Genomic DNA, 23,948 nt, shown 5'->3' with positions numbered 1-23,948 from the left:
GCCCTTTGACTGAAATGAAAACTGAAATCACTGAAATTCACTGAATTTCGGTGATTTCGGTTGGTGCTGAAATTTTTCTGAAACTGAAATTGAAAACCATGGTAGAAACACAATAACAAGGACGAGATGTTATGGTTGTGCTTTGCCATCGTTAACAAGTAGTGCTACTCAACTACATATATACTCAAAACTTTCTTCTGGAAGAATAACTTAGAGGGCACGAAGAAAGCAAGCAGGCAAATGAAATTGTTTGTTAGTGACTAGCTAGCTAGCTACTACATGTGTACCTTAACAGCAGACAGCAGACAAGAAGCTCTGATCTGCTTCCTCGGTCGTCAAACTGCTAATGCAGGAGTTGCAGACAGACCAAAGCAAATTGCCTCCTATCTTCTCTGCTTGCAACTAAAGAGTGCAAAATACGTTGCTTGATACCTCCCCCATACTGTCATGGTAGCTTCATGAATGCATGGACATTTGCTTCCTCCCTTTCGCTTTGCCAAAGCATGAAGCAACGTATGTATGCTGCTGCTCTGTTTTTGCTTTTTCTTTTTTGTTTTTCTTTTCCAAAGATAATTGAGATGCAGCTTCTATTACAAGCTTGATTATTTTTCTTTTTTTCTTTTCCAGCACTACAATTTCCATGGTGTTTTGTGCTTCTGGAGATAGCTTTTGTACAGTAAGGTCTATTGACGCAGGCAACACATCGCAATGTCTCTGTCTCCTAACTTCCCAAGGGTAGCAGCACTCCCTCTGTCTAAAATATTAACACGTATTCTGACTGTCCAAGTTCAATCTTTGAACAATAATCAATCTAACAACATTATATTATTATTAAAAAGAATTTCCTTCTGAATTTTTTGTAATTATTCAGAAACATTGAAGAAGAAATTTATGATCAAAGCTCTGAACTTGGCCTTATAATTATATTCAGACCACGTCTTGCCTTTCAAAGTTCTGAAAGCACTCCTGATTATTTCTAAAGTATGAAAGCAAAGGTTTTTCGTTTTTTTAAGTTATTGAACAATTCCAAAGAACATCAGAGCAAGCTTCGAGAATCCACTATTTCTGGACACTTCTAATCCGGCCAAAATAAATAAATAAATGAGGGTGTTACTGTTATCTCCTCAATAACAATCTAGGCATGCATGCACATATTTATTTAACAGAACAGTGATGAATATACATGACTACACACCTGGAATATGGGATAGTCTCCCTTCTGTTATGACAGAAGGCGTGATCTCTTGAGCTCTTCAGAGACCCCTCATGAGTCATGACCACCGTACGTATGGATATCCCATTCAGAAATAAATTCAGTTTAACAGTAGAATCCGTTTACCATTGAGAAATATATAATCTCGGTCTGGTTCAGTTTGATAGCTAATCTGTTGTATGATCTAGCAAACATCTTGTTCTTTCTCTGAATAATTGGACCGGCAGCGTGCGCATGTTCACGTACGGTTCAGTAGTTTCAGTTAGCTAGTCTGTCAGTAGATTTAGTTAGTTGGTTAGCTAGTTTTGCTCACATGACCAGTTCATGGGATGGCATGATCGCTACGGTTTGTGCGGGCAGAGTAGTTGCTCGATCTCAGCTTGGCATCGTGATGGCACGACCAGTAGGCTGGCTTGAGATGTGGGCATTTTCCTGGTATTTAAGCCATTTGAGCTCGCTACAAATAATAGAAAAAGCAGAGAAAAGCTGCAGTTCTGTGCGCAGCACAAAACCTTTTGTCAGACTTCCTCCTCCTCTCGCATAGCTCGATCGTTAGTGCTAGGGAACAACACAGTTCAAATACATCCATAGAGGTCGATAAGGATTAAGGAGTGTGTGATGCCAACACCAGTCATACACCGAGTAAACTCTGCAGAAAACTGTTACAACATGTCATACGTTAAGACTTCAGAGTGGTCTTTTGCTAGCAAATTGTTACCTTATTTGTACTAAGTTGAATTTTCTTGGCACTACTATGTGATTTTTATTCTCAGTTACATCAGTAACATTGGCAGTCAGAAGCTTTTGTGAAATAGGAATTGCTGGATTCTGAGTCTGTTAGTTAGATTTAAACATGTGGTGAATGCATTGGCACTCTGTAACTACTGTCAGAAAACAAACATCACTTCAGGCTGAGACGTTCTGAATCCCTCAACCGATCTCATGAGCAGCTCAGTCGATGATTCAAGGTCAGACAGGCATAGCAAAAAAATCACACAAGCACCAAGGTTGTTGCACTCAGGCACACACAACCAGGTCAACTGCTTCTGTGATATTACAGCACTTGCTCAGATACATATGCATGGCAAACACTCAAATCATAAACCGAGCAAACTCTTGGAACCTGACATGTGTTTAGACTTCACTGTGACCTTTGCTAGGAAACTTTTGCCATATTGCTACACTAAATTGTATTTTAACGGCACTTTACATGATGTATCACTCTTGAGTTAAATTAATAGCATTGACAATCAGATTATCAGAAGCTTCTATGAAACATATATAGCACTTGCTGGGTTCAGACTTCAGAGTGTGTCTATTAGATCTTTACTGTCGGTGTGTACATTTGTAAATTGTAATCACTGTCATCATCAGTAGCATACTAACACCACAACCTGCTGTCTTAGAACAAGAGAACAAAACACTAGTAATTCCAAATATACATTCAAAATACAAAAGTTGCACCACAGACTTCACAAGTGGATCAATCAATAATCATTCACACAGAGACTGGTCAAGGGCATCAGTTGTTTCAATTAAATTTTGGAACGATAACTTTACTTCCTAAAAAAACAGAGGTTGTTCGTATCGAGTAGTTCAGGCATATCTGTCTTCTTAATGTAAGTTTCAAAATTTTCACCAAGGTCGGGAAGCACAGGCTTACGCAAATTGTGCACACTGTGGTGCACCCGTCCCAAACTGCTTTCATGCCGAACAGAAAAATCCTAGAAGGGGTTGTGGTCCTGCATGAAACTCTTCATGAAATCCACACGAAAAAACTAGACGGAGTTGTTTTCAAAGTGGACTTTGAGAAAGCGTACGATAAGGTCAAATGGCCTTTCCTTCAACAAGCTTTGCGTATGAAAGGTTTTGATCAGGCCTGGAGAAGTCAGGTAGACTCTTTCACGCAAAAAGGGAGTGTTGGGATTAAAGTGAATGATGACATAGGTCACTACTTTCAAACACACAAAGGACTGAGGCAAGGAGATCCGATGTCACCTATTCTTTAAAACATAGTGGTCGATATGTTGACAATTCTTATAGGAAGGGCTAAGGAGGCGGGCCAGGTAGGAGGCCTTGTCCCGCACTTAGTTGACGGAGATGTATCCATCCTGCAGTACGCTGATGATACTATCATCTTCACAGAGCATGACTTGGCAAAAGCGCGAAACATGAAGCTGGTGTTATGCTTATTCGAACAATTGAATGGGTTAAAGATTAACTTCCATAAGAGCGAATTGTTCTGTTTTGGAAGAGCTAATGACGACCAAGATGCGTACAATTAAACAATTGTTCGGGTGTGAGTTGAGGGCTTTACCTTTCACGTATTTAGGTATACCAATTCACCATCGTAAGCTAACCAACAGAGAATGAAAGTGTATTGAGGATCGATTTGAGAAGAAACTGAGCTGCTAAAAAGGCAAGCTAATGTCATACGAAGGCCGATTAATTCTTGTTAACTCGGTCCTCACAACTATGCCCATGTTTCTGCTTTCCTTTTTTGAGATTCCCATGGGAGTCCGGAAGAGGCTAGACTTCTATCGATCTCATTTCTTCTGGCAGAGTGATGAGCTAAAACGAAAATACAGACTTGCTAAATGGGATATAATTTGTAGGCCGAAAGACCAAGGGGGTCTAGGCATGGAAAACCTGGAGGTGAAGAACCGATGTCTTCTTAGCAAGTGGTTGTTTAACCTTTCTGTCGAGACGGAGGCCACTTGGGCTCAGATCTTACGTAACAAGTATCTCCACTCTAGAACATTGTCCCAGGTGACAGTGAGACCGACTGACTCGCCTTTTTGAAAAGGGCTGATGAGAGTTAAATCGCTCTTTTTCAATGGAACAAGATTCATAGTTGGAAATGGTACCGCTACGAGATTCTGGGAGGATACATGGCTAGGGGAGACGCCCCGAGCACTCCAATATCCATATCTGTATAGCATTGTTCAGCGTAGAGACGCTTACGTTGCAACAGTGTTGCAGTCTACTCCGCTCAACATTCATTTTAGGAGGACGCTAGTAGGCAGCCGTTGGGAAGCCTGGCTCAATCTTGTGAGAAGATTGATGGATGTCCAGTTGTCTCAACAGTCCGACAAGTTGTGCTGGAAACTAACAAAGAATGAAGAGTTTTCCGTTAAATCCATGTACCTGGATGTTATCAACTCTAGCGCGATTCCCGATCGAAACATGTTTGGAAAGTCAAAGTTCCTTTGAAAATCAAAACGCAATTGGACAGGTTCTACGAGATGTAGCTTTTGTGACCAACATGAATCAATCAAACACCTCTTTCTCGATTGCCCTCTGGCAAAAATTATGTGGCGGACGGTTAACATAGCATTTAACATTACTCCTCCGAATTCCAACGCCATGTTATTTGGGGCGTGGCTTGATGGGATAGATGTTGACACGGCGAGACACATTCGTATAGGAGTTTGTGCTTTGTTATGGGTAATCTGGAATTGCAGAAATGATTTGGTCTTTAACAGAACAACAAATATTCATTTTTTGCAGGTTATCTTCACAGCCATTGCGTTGATCCGTATGTGGTCGCTACTCACTCCGAGGGAGGCTAGGGAGCGTTTGGTTACTGGATCTACCCAATGGGAGATGGTAGCACGGGATATTTTCAACCGGTTTGGATGGCGGTTAGGATAGGCATTTAGTGTTCCTATCTTTTTTTGCCAGCTGGTTGTGGCTTTTTCTACTATTGTTTTGCTCTCCGTGAGCCTTCTTTTCATTTTTGTTCGAGACCTGGAGACTTGGAGACTTGTGTTGGACCTTTTGCTTATTAATAATTATGGCCGTATGCATTGTTCTGATGCAGAGGCTGGGGCGAACACCCTTTTCGAAAAAAAAGAGACTGGTCAAGGAAACAACCATCAAATATTTATAGCTTAGCTGCTTTTTTTTTGTTGAAATCATCACAAACAAAGTACTTAGGTAGCAAGGTTAAGTGATGCAGCAGAGTTGCAAATACACTCAAAATACTCGCAAGCAGCTAGTCAAACATAGAGCCGGGTAAGTGCAACAATCAGCACGCATGTACAACTGCTGCTTTTTTTTCTTCCAAAAGCATCACAAACAAACCACACAGTTCAGCACACCCAAGCAGCTGTTTCATTTGTTCAGACACACTCTCAAATAAGTCACACTCACAAGCAGCTATCATGTAGATGCACGCAGGCACTACGCAAAGCAATTCCAAACACATAGCAAAGCAAAAACTCATCCAAGCCACACAGAAAAATGCAGCCTGGGGGATGCACGCAGGCATCCACAACAAGCCACCACAATCGCAAACCACACGCACGCATCGGACGGGTCGGTGTACGCAGGCACAAACATGTCCGGCCGTCTCTTATTTGAAAGCCATGATATATGGCGAGAGCCACGGTAAGCTCTGACCTGTGGCATTAGCAATAATAACACACGATAGCAATCCAAACGTATGATCCACCACCAGCAGCAGCAGGAGTGTCCATCCAGCCTTCTCATAAGCGATCGAGTTTGAACTCCAGCAGCAGCATCTGTGTCGAGTTCACCTAGGCGACGTACGTGAGAGACGGAGACAGAAAATGCTTAGCAAGTGAATGTCTGAATGCAATCAAGAGCGGGAGCAGAACTAATAGTACACATATGTATTCGGAAGTATGCATATATATGATGTACCTGAGGACGGAGACCCTGTGCAGCTTCTCCTTGTAGTAGCTTGAGTGTACCGGCGTCTCAAAGTGGTCAGGGAGGTGGTCGGAGTCCCACTCCAGAGCGTCCCACACGTCCTTCTCGATCTCAACGGCCGGCTTCTTCTGGCCTTGGCCTCGGGCACCCACGGATGGCAGACGGCGCAGGCTCCAGCATCCCCTGATCTTGATGCTCTCAAGTGCAGGTGCCTCCATCTTGACGTCGCATATATTCTGCAGCTTCGGAAGGTCGTGTAGGTGGATGGTGGTCAGCTTCGGGAAGGATACTTGACAGACTTTATTTGGCCAAATCCTGTTGAAGACATGGCTGAGGTCGCCACAGTGGATGATGTGGAGGGTCTCCAAACTAGGAAAGGAGGGGCACCACCCTGAAAGCACGACCTGGAGGTTGGGGCATGAGCGTAGGCGTAGGTGGCGTAGCTTGTGGAATCCATCATTGAAAATTCCGCTTCCAGTTCCACCCCAAATGCAACGGGTCATTAGGAGATCCGACGCCCAAAAGGTCTCCAATGTATTAAAGTATCTAGAATTTAAAAAGATAGCGGTATCCAACTTGGGGCACCTCTCCATGCGGCACCACCTAAGGCTCCACTCATAGGCTGCAGGCAGAACAGCACGTACCGAGGCATCGTGCACATGCAGTGATTGCGCATACTGATATATCAGGCCGCCTAGTGCATTATCCTTCTTTTCCAATTCCCTATCCACCCAGAAGCTCCCTTGAGCAATCTCTACATGTCGATCAAACTTTGTAGTCGGAGGCTGCGGGAAGGCCTGCATCGGGGCAACGCCAACCTTGCCAATGACATCACTGTACCGTCCTGCTGGAATAGGTTGCCAGCTCCCTTCATCACCAGGGCCAACCTTGCCAATGACATCACTGTACCGGCCTGCCGGAACATGCTGCAAGGCTTCTTGATCACTAGGGCCAATAATCTTATCCTTGCTGGTTGCTTCAAATTGAACACACCCATCATCCGTATGTGAGGATGTGACATGGATATTGAAATGAACATCTCGTTTATTGCGGATCAGATCCATCAACGAGCGAGCAAGCCTCGCATCCACAACAATAGCATGCATCTGCAACCTAGAGGGTTTATTTCTATTGATGGATGGTCGAGGAGACACGATTCCAACTCGTGTGTCTATGCACATCAACTCCAGATCAAGCGTTATGTTATATCTACCATCACCCAAAAAGGTTATCGCACGAAGGTGCTTGCATCCAATTAGAAACAATCGCTTGAGCCTGGGGATTTGCACCACCATAGTCTTGAAGTCAAGTATCTTGATTGCCGTTCCAGAGAGGTCCAATTCCACCAGGTTGGGTAGCCAACACAAGAACATATTCTCCAACCGTGTGCAGCCCGCTAAGGAGATCTTGGATATTCTGACATCCTTATTATCTGTTGTGCTGGATGGACAAAGTTGTTTTGGAGGTAGCTCAACAGTTTGTGTCCATTGAGAAGCTGGCCCATATCCATTAATGCTGAAGGATTCGAGGGAGGGAGGAAGCCCACCAACGCTTTCCAGTTCATTGCAGCCATCAAGTACAAGCATCTGAAGGCTTCTAGCTTTTGATAGGCTTGTTGGAAGACTTTTCATGTCACTGTTCCCTGACAAATCAAGTATTTCTATACTTGTCTTATCTACAAACGAGTTATCAACATCCTCTGATGTATCCCATTGACATGTTGGTTTTATTAGTCGAAGCCTCTGAAGGTTAGATAGCTGCCCTTGTAGCTCAGCGGTGTACTGCCAGCCCCAGACTCCCTCCATATTTAGCTCTCTGATATTTCTCATGAGATTTAGCTTTTCCTTGGATAAGATTTCACTCCACTCTGTGTAACGCAGATCCAACACCCACAAGCTGTACAAACATAACCAGCTTGTATGATTCTCTCTATCAGTAGTTTTGTCATTTGTACAGTGGTCCAATCCGAGGAATCTTAGGCTATGACACTTCAAGAACGGAGGTGATGCAAAATTGAAGGCACAACAATAGAGAACTAGCACACCAAGCTTGCTTGAATGTTCAAACATGCCATTTGGTAAAGTTTGTGGGTGTTCGGATCTTTTAAGTGCCAAGAAGAAAGATGTTGTCATTGAAGGTATAGTTTGCATGCCATGTATTCTGCTGTTCCTTGATTTGTCTGCAATCCAACGATATGCACCTTCTTCATAGACATCATCATCTCTGGTTACCAGAAAAGGCAGTTCTGAATGCCCCATCAACCTTCCAATAACATCTCCAAGGAACAAAGCATCCCAGTTCCAATTTATCTCTCGACGCAATTTTACAATGGTATCTCTTGCTATGTCCTCTTGTATAATCCCATCACATATCCAATAGGTGGAACGGTGAGTAGCCCAATCAAGTTTAGTGGTGATGTGGAAATTATGTTTCAGAAATAATTCATAGAGGCAACAATCTGCGACCATTTTTTGGTCGAAATCTAGCATACGTGGAACACGAGAAACCATTGAAGCAGCTTCTTGATGCAGTAGTGCCCAGATCTGATATCTTTCTAATTTTTGAATCTGCAGCCAGGAATAAAATAAACCATGAGTATATCTTAGCATGCTTGCTACTCCAAGATAGTCACGACGCATGGTCATCAGTCTCCTATTGAAGGTCCATATCATCATGTTGTTGCCAAATCTTGCAAATGGAGGGATGCCAAGGAGGCCTACGTCAATATCTCCATCACTTCCATTAAGAAAAATCATCATAAATTTTATGTCCCTCAGGGTTTGATCAATCACTTTACCAACACTGTCGATCTCATTCCTTGAGCTTTCATCAACTCTATTGTAATCATCATCTTCATCATGCTCGTTCAGAATGGACATTACAGAGCGGTCAAGTTCTAGTTCCTCTGCAATTGCCCTCTGCATCGTTCTTCTATTTTTCCAGTTTGAGCAATCTAGAAAAATTACTTTGTCAAAGCATAATTCTGGAGTGTTTCTCCTATAGGGAAGCACTTCTGCTATGGATCTAAGAACAGCGGATGCTCCAAATCCAAACCAACCATCAAAATAGATGATCTTGCCCATGCCCGGAAGACATTCTAATACGCTCTCTCTAGCGGTATGAACATCTGTGCCAAAAAAAGACTGAAGAAAAACACATTAATAAGTTAGAATGCCTTTGGTATCTGCAATACTAATTTAGCATATATGTACCGACGGTGCATCTCAGAACACCTGTGGCGTTGGTATTTGAACAACCATTTGAAGCAAATCACCAGAAGATATCAAAGAAATGACTGAGTTTGCCCAGCCATATATCGCTTTTCAAATTAGTTCATAACAGAGAATTTTCAAATTAGTATGCCACTAGAAACTAAAAAACAACAATCACATATTTCTTTTCCCTTCTTCACTGTACAATCATTGAGTGCCACTAGATACAAAAAGACCAACTGTAAAATGTGAGATCAGTCCTGCTCTTGCATGAATTCCACACATACCAATTTTTTTAAGACCCTTCCAGAATTAATATATAATTCTAGGCCTGTAGCTGAGAGAGATTTTAGTACATCTGTGTGACCGCTCATGTTTATACATTACACAGTATGTCTGTATGTCGAGCAATAATTCATTTCAAAGTGGAGTGATTGTAATACCAGGCATTTTATAAAACTAGTGTGCACATGGGGGCTGCATTTTCCGACTCCACATCCTTATCAAGCACCTCTATTTCTAGTACTTTGTGAACGTAAAATGCAGAAGAACGTTTACCTTTTCTTGAATAGAACTCATGGTCTGTCCCAGACCAAGAAGGAAAAGCAGCAACAAAGTTAACCAATCATCAGACGAGTATACTCATGACGAATTCCTCCGTGCAGGACCAAGCGACAAGAGTAGCAGCAGAACTTAATCCATCTTCAAATGATGGGTACTACTAATTACTCAGAAAGTTAGAATGAATTCCTCTGTCGAAGAACAAGAGAGAAAATCAGCCACAGAGTTGATCAGTCTAACCCATCGATTCAAGATCTTGGCACCCCCTACAAACACAAGCACAGCATGTTAATTTTGTGCTTCACCATTGTTAACCAGCACTAAATATATATACGCTATCTTTCTTTTGCTCGAATAATTACTTCAGAGGGCACGAAGAAAGCAAGCCAGCAAATGCAATTGTTTGTTAGTGGCTAGCTATTACTACCTCTGTCACAAAATGTAAGACGTTTTTTAAGCATTTTGAGGCGTACCTCAACAGCAGACAGCAGACGGGAAACTCGAGATGGCAGAGAAGCTCGAGATTGGAAATTTCGAGTCACTCCGATCGATCTGCTTCCTGGATCGTCAAACTGCTACTACAGGAGTGTGCAGACAGGCCAAAGCAAATTGGCTCCTCCTCGCTTCTCTGCTTGCAACTAACGAGTGCATGATTCCTTGCTTGATACCTCTTCTGGCTTCCCCCTTTTCGCTTCCTGAAGCAACATGCGCGCGTATGCTGCTGCTTTGTTTTTCCTTTTCTTTTTCTTTTTCTTTTTCTTTTCTTCTGGACCTAACGAGTACATGAAGCAACAAATGTTTGAGATGTCCAGCTGCTCCTACAAACATTACAGATTTTTGCTTTTCTTAAAGAGGGTTCATTATCTTCCTGCAAACGCTACAGATTTTCCATGGTGTTTTGTGTGGTTAGAGATAAGTTTTGTACTGTACACCAGCAAGGTCTCTGTCTCCTCCTAATTCCTAAGTTTAGCAGCACTCCTTCAGTCTAAAATATTCAACACGGATTTTCACTCTCCATGTTGAATCTCTGAACAAAAATTAATCTAACAACATTATATTGTTATTAAAAATCTTTTTCTTATGGTTTTGTTTTAGCAACAACCATTCAGAAACACTGAAGGAGAAGAAGAAGAACTTTATAATAGAATTCAGACTTTTTTTAACATCTGAAAGCACTCCTGATTATATTGTTTTTTAAGTCATCCAACATTTCAAAAAAGCATCAATGCAAGCATCAAGATTCCCCTATTTCTGGACACTTCAAATCCAGCCAAAAAAAACGGGGATGTTACTGTTTTCTCCTCGATAACCATCTAGGCATGCACATCTTTATCTAGGGGAATAGTGATGAATATACATGACTACACACCTGATAACATATGAGATATTGTGACAAAAGTCATGATCTCTTGAGAGACCCGTCATGACCCCCTTATTCATAAATATTTTCATTCAGTTTAACAGTAGAGTCAGTTTACCATTCAGAAATATATAAGCTCGGTCAGGTTCAGTTCAAGTACGTCATGAAATACATCCGTGGAGACCACATTTAAAGTTCTCGTCCGGAATTGCCACCATATTTCTTGCACCCCTAAAAAATTCACCTCTTTCCCTGCTAATTTTCTCAATAAACACCGATGACCGGTTTAAAGTAATTAATCTGATTTCTGAAGCCCGGGCCCGCTGTAAGCGCTGACGTGGCACAGTTTGTCAACATCGTTTCCTGGCTCACTCGATCGAAATCCTGCAAAGCAGAGTACCATGGTTTCTCAAAAAAAAAAGAGTATACTATGCAAAACAAACACTAGATAGCAGAGCAAGAGAAAGAACAGAGCACTCTACTTCCTCGCCACCTGACTCTTCGCCGATGCCGAATTGGTGTGCACGGCCGGTTCACCTCCCTGGAGGCGTGCCTGCACTATCTCTTCGCGTCGAGCAACGTTGAGGACTTTCTGGTCCTTGCTGCCGCCGTGTCCGAGCTGGACGACGGCGGGGAGGTGGCTAGCCTGCTGAGGTACCTCGCCTCGCCAAGTGGGTAGGGAAGTACTGCTGGGGCTGGAGCAGTGTTAGAGCGTGAAGTCGTCTGTTGAACGCAGAGATGCGGCAGGAACTGTTGACTGCCGAGGTGATAGCAAAAGAGCTGGCTGCCGAGGCTGATTCTTCCGGTCCGATCCTTGACTTGCTGCATTGCGTGCTCTGCGGGCTGTATTGGTGAATGCTTGTCACACTGGTTTCGTTGTTTCGCAATGGAACCGGGGCTGCGTGCCCTTTTGCTCTAATAAAAAAAACTTGCTGCATTGGGTGCAGCAGGCTGTGTTGAGAGACTCAAGTGTTTGTTTACTTTTGATACTCACCAATGTGGGATTTTATTGACTCAAAATGAAGCATAAAGTGGATTTTTTTTTCTTTCGAAAAGAGGGAACTCCCCGGCCTCTGCATCAGAAAGATGCATACAGCCACCTTAAAAAATAACAATAGGTTCAACAAAGTCGTTAAGTCTTCAACAACATAAAGGCGAGCTCACCAAGAGCATCGCAGCTAAACCAAGATAAACCACAATGGCCACAACCGGCTGGTAAAAGAAAAGATAGGAGCACTAATAGCCTATCCTATTACATGACCGTCAACCAAACCGGTTGAAGATATCCCGCGCTATCATCTCCCACCGGACAGATCCAGTAACCAAACGCTCCCTGGCCTCCGCCGAAGTGAGTAAGGACCACATACGGATCAGCGCTGTAGCACGGAATAAAACCTGCAAAAATCGAATAGTAGTTATTCTGTTAAAGACCAAATCATTTCTGCAGTTCCAAACTGCCCATAACAACGCATACACTCCTACACGAATATGTCTAGCTGTTTCGGACTCTATCCCATCCAGCCACGTTCCAAATAACGACCCGACCGTACTCGAAGGAGTAATGTTAAAAGCAATTTGCACAGTGCGCCACAAAATTCTCGCCAAAGGACAATCAAGGAAGAGATGCTTAATGGTCTCGTCCTGGTCACAGAAGCTACACCTAGTAGATCCAGTCCAATTGCGCTTGACCAAGTTGTCTTTTGTTAAGATTACCTGTTTATGTACAAACCACATAAACACTTTGATTTTCAAAGGCACTTTTACTTTCCAAACATGTCTGGTACTAGGAATGACCGTGGAATTGATGACATCGGTGTACATCGACTTGACAGTAAATTGTCCGTTCGTAGTAAGCTTCCAACTTAGCTGATCGGGCTGTTGTGCTAGCTGAACTTCCATCAGTCTACGTACCAGATGGAGCCAAGCTTCCCATCTCTCACCAACAAGCACCCGCCGAAACTGAATATTAAGGGGAGTGGACTGCATAACCATTGAAACTAGCGCATCACGTCGCTGGACAATTCGATACAAGGTTGGGTACTGTATTGCTAAAGGTGTATCACCCAGCCAGGTGTCCTCCCAGAACCGTGTGCCATTTCCATCACCGACAATAAACTTTGTTCTATTAAAGAAGGTTACCTTGACTCTCATAAGCCCCTTCCAAAACGGCGAATCAGTTGGTCTCACTGTCACATGTGACAAAGTTTTGGACTGCAGATACTTGTTACGAAGAATCTGCGCCCAAGTTGCATCAGTCGGACCCGAAAGCTTATACAGCCACTTACTAAGCAGGCATCTGTTCTTGACCTCAAGATTTCCGATACCCAACCCCCCTTGGTCCTTAGGTCTACAAATAACATCCCACTTGGCGAGTCTATACTTTCTCTTAAGTTCATCACTCTGCCAAAAAAATCTTGATCGGTAGAAGTCCAGTCGTTTCCTAACCCTAACTGGAACCTCAAAGAAAGATAATAGGAACATCGGCATACTCGTGAGTACCGAATTAATAAGAATTAACCGGCCTCCATACGACATAAGTTTGCCCTTCCAGCAACTCAGTTTCTTTTCAAACCGATCCTGAACGCATTTCCACTCCCGGTTTGTAAGTTTACGATGGTGAATAGGTATACCTAAGTAAGTGAAAGGTAAAACTCCTAATTCACATCCGAACAAATGCCTATAAGCCTCCTGTTCCTCCTTGGCTCTACCAAAACAGAACAATTCGCTTTTATGAAAGTTAATCTTTAACCCGGACAGTTGTTCAAATAAGCAAAGCACCAGCTTCATATGTCTCGCTTTTGCCAGGTCATGCTCCATGAAGATGATAGTATCATCAGCGTACTGTAAGATGGACACCCCCCCATCAACTAGGTTGGGCACCAAGCCTCCCACCTGACCGGCCTCCTTTGCCCGACCAATTAGGATTGCCAACATGTCAACCACAATGTTGAACAAAACAGGGGACATTGGATCTCCTTGCTGCAGACCTTTATGTGTCTGGAAATAGTGCCCAATATCATCATTTACTTTAATTCCAACACTCCCTTTTTGTGTAAAGGATTCTACTTGGCGTCGCCAAGCCTCATCAAAACCCTTCATGCGCAAGGCCTGCTGAAGGAATGGCCATTTGACTTTGTCGTACGCTTTTTCGAAATCCACTTTGAAAACAACCCCATCCAGTTTTTTCGTGTGGATTTCATGGAGCGTTTCATGAAGGACCACCACACCCTCAAGGATATTCCTGTCCGGCATGAAAGCAGATTGGGTAGGCTGCACAACAGAATGCACAATATGTGTGAGTCTATTGGTCCCGACCTTGGTGAAAGTTTTGAAACTGACATTAAGAAGACAGATTGGCCTGAATTGCTCAATCCTCACAGCCTCTGTTTTCTTAGGAAGAAGGGTAATCGTTCCAAAATTTAGCTGAAATAGTTGAAGCTTCCCAGCAAACAAGTCATTAAACATGGGCAACAAGTCCCCTTTAATGATATGCCAGCACTTCTTATAAAACTCCGCTAGGAAACCATCAGGTCCCGGCGCCTTGTTATTCTTCATTTGCGAGATAGCCTCGAGCACCTCATTCTCCGAGAAAGGAGCCGCCAGAATATCATTCTCCACCGAAGTAAGCTGAGGAATATCCTCAACCCTTGACTCGTCCAGAGACACACAGTTCTCTTCTGGAGGGCCAAACAGCTGCTTATAGTATTCGGTTATGTACAATTTTAGGTTATCCTGTCCTACAGTCGTACCCTCATCTTGCTCAAGCTGAAAGATCCTCTTCTTTCGATGCTTAGCGTTAGCGATCATGTGAAAGAAGTGTGTGTTCGCGTCCCCTTGGACAACACGCCGGACCTTGGCCCGCAACGCCCACTTCAACTCTTCTTCTCTAAGAAGTTCTTTGAGCCGCAATTCCGCCTCTAGCTTGGCATGAAACTCCGCAACCGGCAGTATCGTGGTTTCCGCTTTTACATCCAGAGACTGTATAAGGACAAGGAGCTTTTCCTTTTCGTCCTTATAAATCCCGCTCAGATGCTTAGCCCACCCATGTAAGAAACTTCTCAAATGCCTAATCTTATTTTGCTAGCGCTGAAGCGCGGTCCTCCCTCCTGAATCCTTAGCCCACTCTCTGGCCACAAGATCCAGGAAGCCATCTCTTTCAAACCAAGCCATCTCAAAGGAGAACACATTTTTGTTCCCCAGGTGCGTGGGTTCACCAGAGTTGACAAGTAAAGGCGTATGGTCAGAGATGCCACGGGACAAGGCCTGGACAGTCACCAGGGGAAACTTCTGTTCCCAATCAACGCTAGCCAACACTCGGTCCAACTTCTCATACGTCGGATTTGGCATCGCGTTCGCCCAGGTAAACTTTCTACCCAATAGCTCAATTTCTCTTAGGTCCAGACTTTCAATGATAGTGTTAAACATGAACGACCATCGTCCATCAAAATTATCATTGTTCTTATCCTCACGCCGTCTTATAATATTGAAATCACCCCCACCAGGATGGGCAACTGCTCGGAGCCACAAATCCGAAAAAGATCAGCCAAGAACTCAGGCTTGAGCTCGGGCTGTGCAGCACCATACACCGCGACAAGAGCCCAATTAAACCCATCAACCATCAAGCGCACCCTAAACTTGACAGCAAAGTCTCCCATGACCACACCGCGAACCTCAAGCGCATCACACCTAACTCCGAGAAGGATTCCACCCGACCTCCCTCTCGGTGGCAAGCAATGCCAATCGAAATCTATACCTCCCGAAAGAGTATTTAGAAATTGAGGTGCGAAGTTATCTCTACCCGTCTCCGATAGAGCTATGAAATCTAAACAATGCTCGACAGACGCCTCTGCAAGAAACCTTCTTTTAGCCAAGTCCTTTAGACCTCTGCTATTCCAGAATATTCCTTTCATATTTCATCATGGAATTTTTTTGCCGTACGTATCCAAGCACTCCTACGCACTGCGGAAGCCGGGTAGACCTTCCGTTTCCACTTGCGCTTGGGGATCGTTTGATTCTGCAACTGGTCCTCACAACCAGTCTCAGACGGGCTAGCCAACACTATCTCGGTAGACTCAGCCTGAACATCCTCATCAGTAGTAGGTTGCATAAGATCCGCACAAAAGTTATCTAACACCCTCACCCCGAGCGCATCAACCTCAGAATCACTCATAGGTTTGACAGCCGCAATATTACGGATCATCTCTAAGGCCCGCTCAGCCTCTAGGTCTAAAAGATCATTAACAGAATTAGAAATTTCAGTGTCATTACTACCCAACGAAACACCTAATTGATTTGCATTCTTAACAATATCATCATTTGAAAAATGCAAAATGGAATTAGATATATTGACCGACATACTAGTAGTGACCTCGACGTCACGAAGCTTGGCCGCCCTCATGGCGCACCGCTGCTGAATATCGTCCATGTCAGGCTGGCTTTGGAGTCGTCCACTCATCCGGCGCCCCTCAGGCACCGGATCCTGAATCCCTCCAAAAGCGATAACCTCCTCCCGAGAGATCGCGGCCGGGGTCCGGCCTCCTACCGCTCCCCAACCAGCAGGACGATCCACCTGTACGGACTCACCCGAGATAGGCAAAGCACTCACAGTCGACGCGTGGCGTGGCCCATCTGGCGATACTCGGGGCTGGGTGGGTGGAGACCGACCAAGGGCCACCTGCCCTCGCTCCCCACCCAGCACCGGAGAAGCTACTCGCACAGGCACCGGAGAAGAAGGAGGCTCCGAGGCCACCTGCCCCGAGCCGCCTCCCGCAGGCGAAGCCGGCATCAACCGACCGGCAGACGCGACGGGGGGGAGAGATATCCGAGGCCACCTGCCCCAGACCCCCTCCCGGCGAGGAGGAAAACTCGGAAGCCACCTGCCCCAAGTCGCCTTCCTCAGCAGAAGGAGAGCAAACCGAGGCCGCCTGTCCCAGGTCACTCCCCGATAGAACAGGTACAACAAGCTGCGGTACCTCCAGATAAGGTGTCGTCTGCTGGGCATGAAGGGGAGTGGCCACCGGCCGATCCCCAGGAATCGTGTCCACTTCATCCTCCAAACCCAAAGCCAGTAACTCGCGCTCAAACGCCTCCTCGGACTCAACTCGATCACTCCAGAGCCTCGGTGGTGCAGAGTGAGGCTCAAAAGACCCAAATATCAGAGTCGTCGAAGGGACCACAGAAGGTGAGACTGCTCCATCCCCGGTCGACGCCGGCTCGGGCCCCGGCCCCTTAGACAACTGTCGTCCAGGGTCCTCGACCGGCGACTCCCGAACTCCTCCTCCGCCATCACTCTCATGCATATCCATATCAGAATCATGAGCCAGCGCACCCAGAAGGCTCTCATCCTCAAACTCAATAGCCAAATCATAGACTCTGCCTCGATAAGCCCACTTAACCACATCCGGAACATACTCAATGTTCAAAATACTAACCAAGACCCGAGCAATCCCATGAGCTCAGGTAAACTCCATGTCCACACGCTCAGGCTTCCCTACCAAAATGCCCATACTGCACACCACCCGAGCATCCTGCAGCGGCCTAGAAGGAGCCCCGGAGAAACGCAACCACGCCTGAGTAAGCGGCGTGCCCTGTGGCTCCACAAGCTTTCACTCCTGAAACTCAAGGATACCATCCGTTCCCGGCACCTTACAAATCCCAAAGCTCAACAGCCTCTGCAAATCCTCAACAGAAGGAAACTCAACCCTGAACATCCTATCAGCCATACTGACAAGGTCCCACTAGAACTCCCCAGGAGCCAACTCCCGGAGTCTCTGCACGATCTGTGTCTCAGCCACCTCTCCTCTGGTAACCTTGACTATCCCCGTGGTCATACTCGTGGACTCGTCAGCAGCCTCTCGCTCATTTGGAGATTCAAAAAAAGTTAACTCAGCACAGTATACACCATACATCATCAGCGACGGTGCCTGATCACGCAGCATCGGACACTCCCCAGACTCATGTGCCAGCTTACCACAGGTATCACATAACATAGCCACACACTCCGCGATGAAGTGACCCTTGTCACCGCACCGGTAACAAAGCATCTTTTCCTCCCTACGCGCCCACTTGGAAGCCCTCTCAGCCTCAGACCTATCAGACAACTCCTCAGAAACATCAGTTATAACCTCATTCTCAGGAACCTGCACAGAGGCAAGAGCCGTCACGACCTCCATAGCGTGGCCAGGCAAGAGAGGGCCCTCGGTAGACTCGTCAGCTGTCGTCTGGTCGACCACAACTGGAGGTGGCGGAGGACGTGGACGGTAATGGCCCCCTCTGCCTCCTCGACCACCCCGATAGCCACGGAACCCTTGTCGCTGGCGATGTCCCGGATCCAAAGGCCCCTCGACGAAGCCTCCTGAAGGACCCAAGAAAGGCCTCTCGGCAGATCCATCACTCTGCCAGTCATAGCCACGGCCACCACCCGTTGATGAAGAACCACGATGCTGGCTCGTCCCGTAAGCATCATATCCGTCATCCCCCCATTGACCTCGGGGTGCAACCGTAGACCCAGGCGGGCGAGCAACGAGACGTGGAGAAGGAGCTGGGGGCCTAGGTGGCGCAGCTCCCCAGCCCGCCGCAGGCACGGCCGTTGTACTCTGCACAGCCGGGGGCAGTATTTGCATCGGACCCGAGGGCGGAGGAGGCCTAGGAGGCACAGCCCCCCGGCCAAGAGCCACCGCCGCACCCCCAGAACAGGCGGCCGAACACCAGCTGCCGGGCCGCCCGGACCACCTCTCCCGCCAGGCAGCACTGCTGGAGCCGGCGGCCTCCCAACAGGGCCTCCGAAAGCCACCCGCGCCGTCGCGGCGGGAGGAAAAGACGCACCACCACGAGCAGTAGCAGCGGGCATCTGCAGTCCACGGCCAACGCCCGATCCCGGCGGCGCCGCGGCCCGACCAGAGCTAGTCCCTGGTGGCGGCACTCCCGCAGCCCGCCCCGCCCCAGAGGGAGGCGGCTTCTTCCCGGGAGGCGGAGCTCCGCCAGGCCCCGCCATCGACCCAAGGGGGGGAATGTGGCGCGCCCGGCCCGATCCTGTGGAACGACGATGCGGCGAACGACGAACCCTAGGACGCAGCGACGGCGAAACTGAGACAGGACGATGCATGCATGCACCCCCTCCCGTAGTAGCGCTAGTTTCCACGTCTAACCGGGCCTCATACCCAGTAGACAGTGGCCCAAACGCAGCCACAGGCCCAGCGAGGTTCGGATCATCCCCGACCCAGCGCACGCGATCATGCTCGTCGCCAGTGCTGCACGGCTCGGACGAGAGAGGAGCCACATCCAGGTTCTCGTGGGCCACTTGCCCAGTCTAGACCACTCAAGATTGCCCCTCGTCTGCTCCCCCATGTTGGGCCTCATGCCCAAGCAAAGGTCCACAGCCGGCCCACTCATCACCGCCCAATAGCAAATTCAAATGACCAACCCTAGCCGCCCGGATCCCAGCCGGCGTACGGCTCACCGGCGCCGGCGCAGGAAGGTCCGATCTCCACTTCCTCTTCTTCTTACGAATCACTCTAGTCCAAGCATCTTGCGGAATGAAATCGGACAAAGTTAAGGGCGGGAGGCATACCTTAGGCAATGGCCCCTTCCAAGGCCGAACCGCCGTCGTCGCCGTCCTCCGGTGAACGATCTGGCGAACCACCTCCACCCTATCTGCCGCACTCAGCCCGAACCTCACCAGATCATCGGCCAGCACGATCTCATCGACCAGCGCAGCGACCTCCTCCTCTGAGTAGCCGGGGTTGAAAGCCTCGTAGATCACATCGGAGGGCGACGACGAGTAGTCAGCCGGCGATCTGCCGGCGGAGCCCCCATCATCGTCGTCCTCATCCGAATCCGCCAAGGCCCAGAACCTACCCCCTACTCGCCTCGCAGAGGGATCCGCCGGCATCGGCGGCCGGCTCGCCGTGACCACCCGAGTCACCGCGGTCGCCTCACGCGATGATCCTGTGGCGTGTTCGTCGTCAGATCGACGAGCTCCACCGCCTTCTCTTGAGCAATCTGCATACAACAGTCGACAACCACATCATACGAATCAAGACGAATCCGAGAACCTACCTCGATTATATCATTGGCCGATAGGTACTCTCCGGCAAGGATGTCGTTGTCCATATCCCGCAACGCCACCCAACGAGATACTTCAGAAAACGAGAGGCGTCCTTCGATCCATCCGGAATCAAGATCCAGATCGGTGAAGCGAACGCGCCACTGCACCGCGAGTGGCCTTCCTCCCTGCGCCTACTCCTTCTCCCCAGACACCGCCGCGTCGATGGATCCTCCAAGATCCGGTTGCGCCGAACGCGACGGCGCATTTAGGCGCGGAGATGGCGCATCCGGGGACGACTCCGGCGCACACCTCCGGAGATGCGCATCAGGCGACCGGACATCACCAGTGGACGGCCGGGCATCGCCAGCAGGCGGCCCATCGGAGGCGGACGCCATCGCCTCTCCCTTCTTTTCTTTTCTCTTCAAGTCCGTCTGTAGATGCCTTAAAATTGGGGGAGAATTTCACTTCCCAGCCTCTGACCTTTTCCTCCCTTTCGCATAAAGTGGACCTTATTCTAGCAACCTGTGTGAGAGATTACAACACTGTTCGTTTTTCTACTTTTTTTGTACTGGTTCAGATGATGCTGGTGTGCTAGAATTTTGGTTGCCCTGATGAGTTGTGTGCTCTAGCAAATCATTGCCATGTTGCTAAATTGCAGTATGTAGTTCCTTCTATTGGCATTTTACATGATGAGCATCATTGTCAGTTAAAAATGAATGAATGTGTAAAAGAAATACTCCCTCTGTCCCAAAATATAAGAACGTTTTTCACACTACACTAGTGTCAAAAACGTTCTTATATTACGGAACGGAGGGAGTACTTTTCATATCCAAATCCAAAATATGCTGGGTCACAATTAGCCTAATGGGGGTATTTCACAATATTACTCTGCACACATGTGTTGTCATGCCTATTTAAATTAGTCATCTTATTATTTCCCTTTGCTGCTTGCATCCGAGGTCAAGCCTAATCGAGTGAGAAGCTTTGCTGATCTGTTTTTGAAAAACCTAGTACCACATGAGAGTTGGATTAATTGGTTCGCCGGCAGGTAACTCTGAGGTACCTTCCCTCTGATCTGATGATACAGTTCATTGTTAGAGGGCTTGCTGATTATCAACTAAAATATCATCACCCAATGTGTCGCCAACTTTGTTTACTTCTCTAGTTAACATTGTTCAATTGTTTTGTTGATGCACTGCAGTGATGAATTATGTTCGGAGTGATGTTACTAGCGAATTTTTGCCACAGTCTAAACTCTGCTGTTAGCCAAGGGACGACTTCCTTTTGTTGGCGGGTTAATTATCCTTTTGCCCTCAGTGGTGTCCATGTGCTCAGTTTTGCCCTCAGATGCGAATTGTCCTCAGTTTTGCCCTAGTCTGAGCACAACAACTATGACGAGGCCAAACGGCCATATTTGAGTCCATTCCGTCCGCCAGCGTTAGTGGTTGTGGGCCCGGAGCTTACATGTGGGACCGCGTGGACGTGGGTCCGGAGTTGACATGTAGGCCCGTGCAACTAAATCCCCAAATCATTCTAGCTCACACCCGTCCGCCCGGCCGGCTGTCCTGCGCCGCCGCCGCCACCTGCGCCGCCGCCGCCGCCACCTGCGCCGCGGCCAGCACCTACCCCGCCATCAGTTGCACGGCCTGCTCCGCCGCTACCTCCCTGCGCCTACGCTCCACGGCTACCTGTGACGCCCACCACCTTCCTGCGACGCCACGGGTGGGGCGCCCGCCACCTGCTCGATCCGCGGCGCGGCCTCCTTCCGTGCGCCCGGCCGTAGCGCTCAAAGGTGGGGGGCTGCTGGAGCTATTTGAACTAGGAGGAAGAACCCTAGGGAGAAATGGTGAGTAGCGGTGACCCCGGAGTATTTGGCGAGGCAGGCATCGGGCCGGAGATCCGCCGCGTCCACGACTGGGTTCCCGAGGGGTAAGTCTCGCCTCTTGTTTAGATTGAGCTTAGTTGTGCATTTGAACACTCGATTCGAGTAGGTTTGCCCAATTAGTGTGCTGATTGCGTCTCTGTTTTTCGCCGGTTAGGATGGAGTTGCGGTTTGCTTTCATGGTGCACATTAGAAGGGACCGGTACATGTTCGATGCAAAGGATAAGAAGAAATACCAAGGAGGTTTTGATTATCGGTTGCCAATGGCTAGTAATTGGAGTTTCAGACAATTTGGGGAGGTAATTTGTAGCCAATATCCTTGGGGTTTGCTTTATGAAGTGGTATACAAATACTATGATGGGGAAAAGAATTGGGTGACATTTAGTAATGATGAAGAGCTAGCTACCATGTTTGTTAGGCATAAAGAGAAAGATAATTTTCATGTGAGGCTGCAAATTGATGTGCTTGAGCAGGCATTTGGACCTAGGATGGCGGGTGCAACATCTCGGGGAGAACCAAGTCGTCGTAATGGCATCTCTAGCCAGAATGGTTCAGTTGGTGCACGGTGACATGGTGGCTCGACAAGTGTGGGCAACAGCAGTAGGGTCCCCCTTGAAGTGGAGCCTGATGGCTACAATTCTGGGGTTGATGAAGAGAAGCTATATTCTGATGTTATTCGGAATTTACGATGGGCACCTCGGACTGAAAACCAAGATGAGGCTCACAATGCAGTCCGTGTGGATGATGACGCGATGGGTGAGGACGAAGACCTTGCAGCTGTTGAATGGGACCCTTTGAACCCTCAAATGGAAGAAGGTACAATTTTTGCATCCATGAATGAGTGTAGAAATGCACTTGTGACATACTGCATCAAGGTAGAACGTACTTTCAAAGTTGACAAGAGAGATCAAGTACGTTACAGAGTGCACTGTCCGACTGAGGGTTGTCCATGGAGGCTGCTTGCATCTAAAATGCAGAATAGCACTAATGTTCAGGTCAAAGTGAACCCTTTTAAGCACACATGCTAGGAATCAACCCTTAGGAAGGATACAATCAGTAGAGCCAAGTCAAGATGGGTGGCAGAAGAAGTAAAGAAGTGGGTGAAAGAAAAACCAGCAAGTGGGTCCGAAGGAATTGCAGAAGAACATCAAAGATAAGTTCAAGATAGATTTACCATACATGAGGTTGTTCAATGGTAAACAACATGCTATGGATTCTATTTATGGTAACTGGCAGGAAAGTTTTCAATTGTTGTATTCATTCAAAGGTGAAGTGGAGAGGACAAGCCCAGGTAGTATTATAGATATTGATCACCACACCTTGGAGTACACATTCAGGGGAGTGACAAAGACCAAGGAATGCTTTAGAAGGGTTTTTGTCTACTTTGAGGCTTGTCGCCGGGGTTTTTTGGCAGGCTGTAGGCCTTATTTGGCTATTGATGCCACTTTTCTCACAGGGAGGTTTAAAGGACAGTTAGTAGCAGCTTGTGCAGTTGATGCACATAGTTTTGTATTTCCAGTTGCCTATGGTGTGCTGGAGACAGAGTCTGAGGAGAGCTGGACTTGGTTTTTGCATAATCTCCGTCGGGATATTGCACATCCCAATGGGTTGGTCATTCATACAGATGCCTGCAAAGGTTTAGAAGTGGCCGTGGACAATGTGTTCCCTGGAGTAGAGCATAGGGAATGCAAGCATCACCTTGCTGCAAATTTCATGAAGAAATTCAAAGGAAAGGTGTATACCGATAATTTATGGCCAGCATCTTTGACATGCAGTGTGAAGAAGCACAACTACCACTTGAGGCAGTTATACATGAATCCCAAAGTGAAAGAATACTTGGAAACACACCACTCCAAGTTATGGGCCAGAAGACAATTCAGTGAAGTGAGCAAAGTTGACTATGTGCACAATAATCTAGCAGAGTCTTTCAACTCAACGATCCGGAAACTAAAGGGTCATTATGTGGTGGATTTGCTTGAGAGGATAAGGATAGAATA

General features: G+C 47.0%; 1 protein-coding gene and 1 pseudogene across 1 annotated transcript; both read right to left on the bottom strand.

Annotated features, from left to right (window-relative positions):
* Nucleotides 1-5,754: 5,754 nt before the first annotated feature.
* On the bottom strand, nt 5,755-8,829 carry LOC125542243 (uncharacterized). The gene is made up of 3 exons (XM_087514483.1): nt 6,778-8,829; nt 5,882-6,708; nt 5,755-5,806 (listed from the first exon to the last, which is right to left on the bottom strand). The coding sequence occupies exons 1-3, from the start codon at nt 8,812-8,814 to the stop codon at nt 5,755-5,757; spliced, it is 2,916 nt and encodes a 971-aa protein (XP_087370609.1). The 5' UTR covers nt 8,815-8,829.
* A 7,100-nt stretch (nt 8,830-15,929) lies between these two features.
* Nucleotides 15,930-18,195, bottom strand: LOC147977585 (uncharacterized; annotated as a pseudogene).
* Nucleotides 18,196-23,948: the final 5,753 nt, after the last annotated feature.

This window comes from Triticum urartu, chromosome 3A (genome assembly GCF_056163025.1).
Source record: "Triticum urartu cultivar PI428250 chromosome 3A, HENAU_Tu73, whole genome shotgun sequence".
NCBI classification, from domain to species: Eukaryota; Viridiplantae; Streptophyta; class Magnoliopsida; order Poales; family Poaceae; genus Triticum; species Triticum urartu.
This window is presented reverse-complemented; position numbering and strand designations above follow the sequence as displayed.

Bases quoted from the DNA above. Each gene is read 5' to 3' on its own strand.
- LOC125542243 (XM_087514483.1), bottom strand. From the start codon at position 8,814: ATGCAGAGGGCAATTGCAGAGGAACTAGAACTTGACCGCTCTGTAATG. The intron at 6,709-6,777 runs GTTGGCCCTGGT...GTCATTGGCAAG, and splicing joins ACAGTGATGTCATTGGCAAG to GTTGGCGTTGCCCCGATGCA. The intron at 5,807-5,881 runs GTACATCATATA...GATTGCATTCAG, and splicing joins CACAGGGTCTCCGTCCTCAG to ACATTCACTTGCTAAGCATT.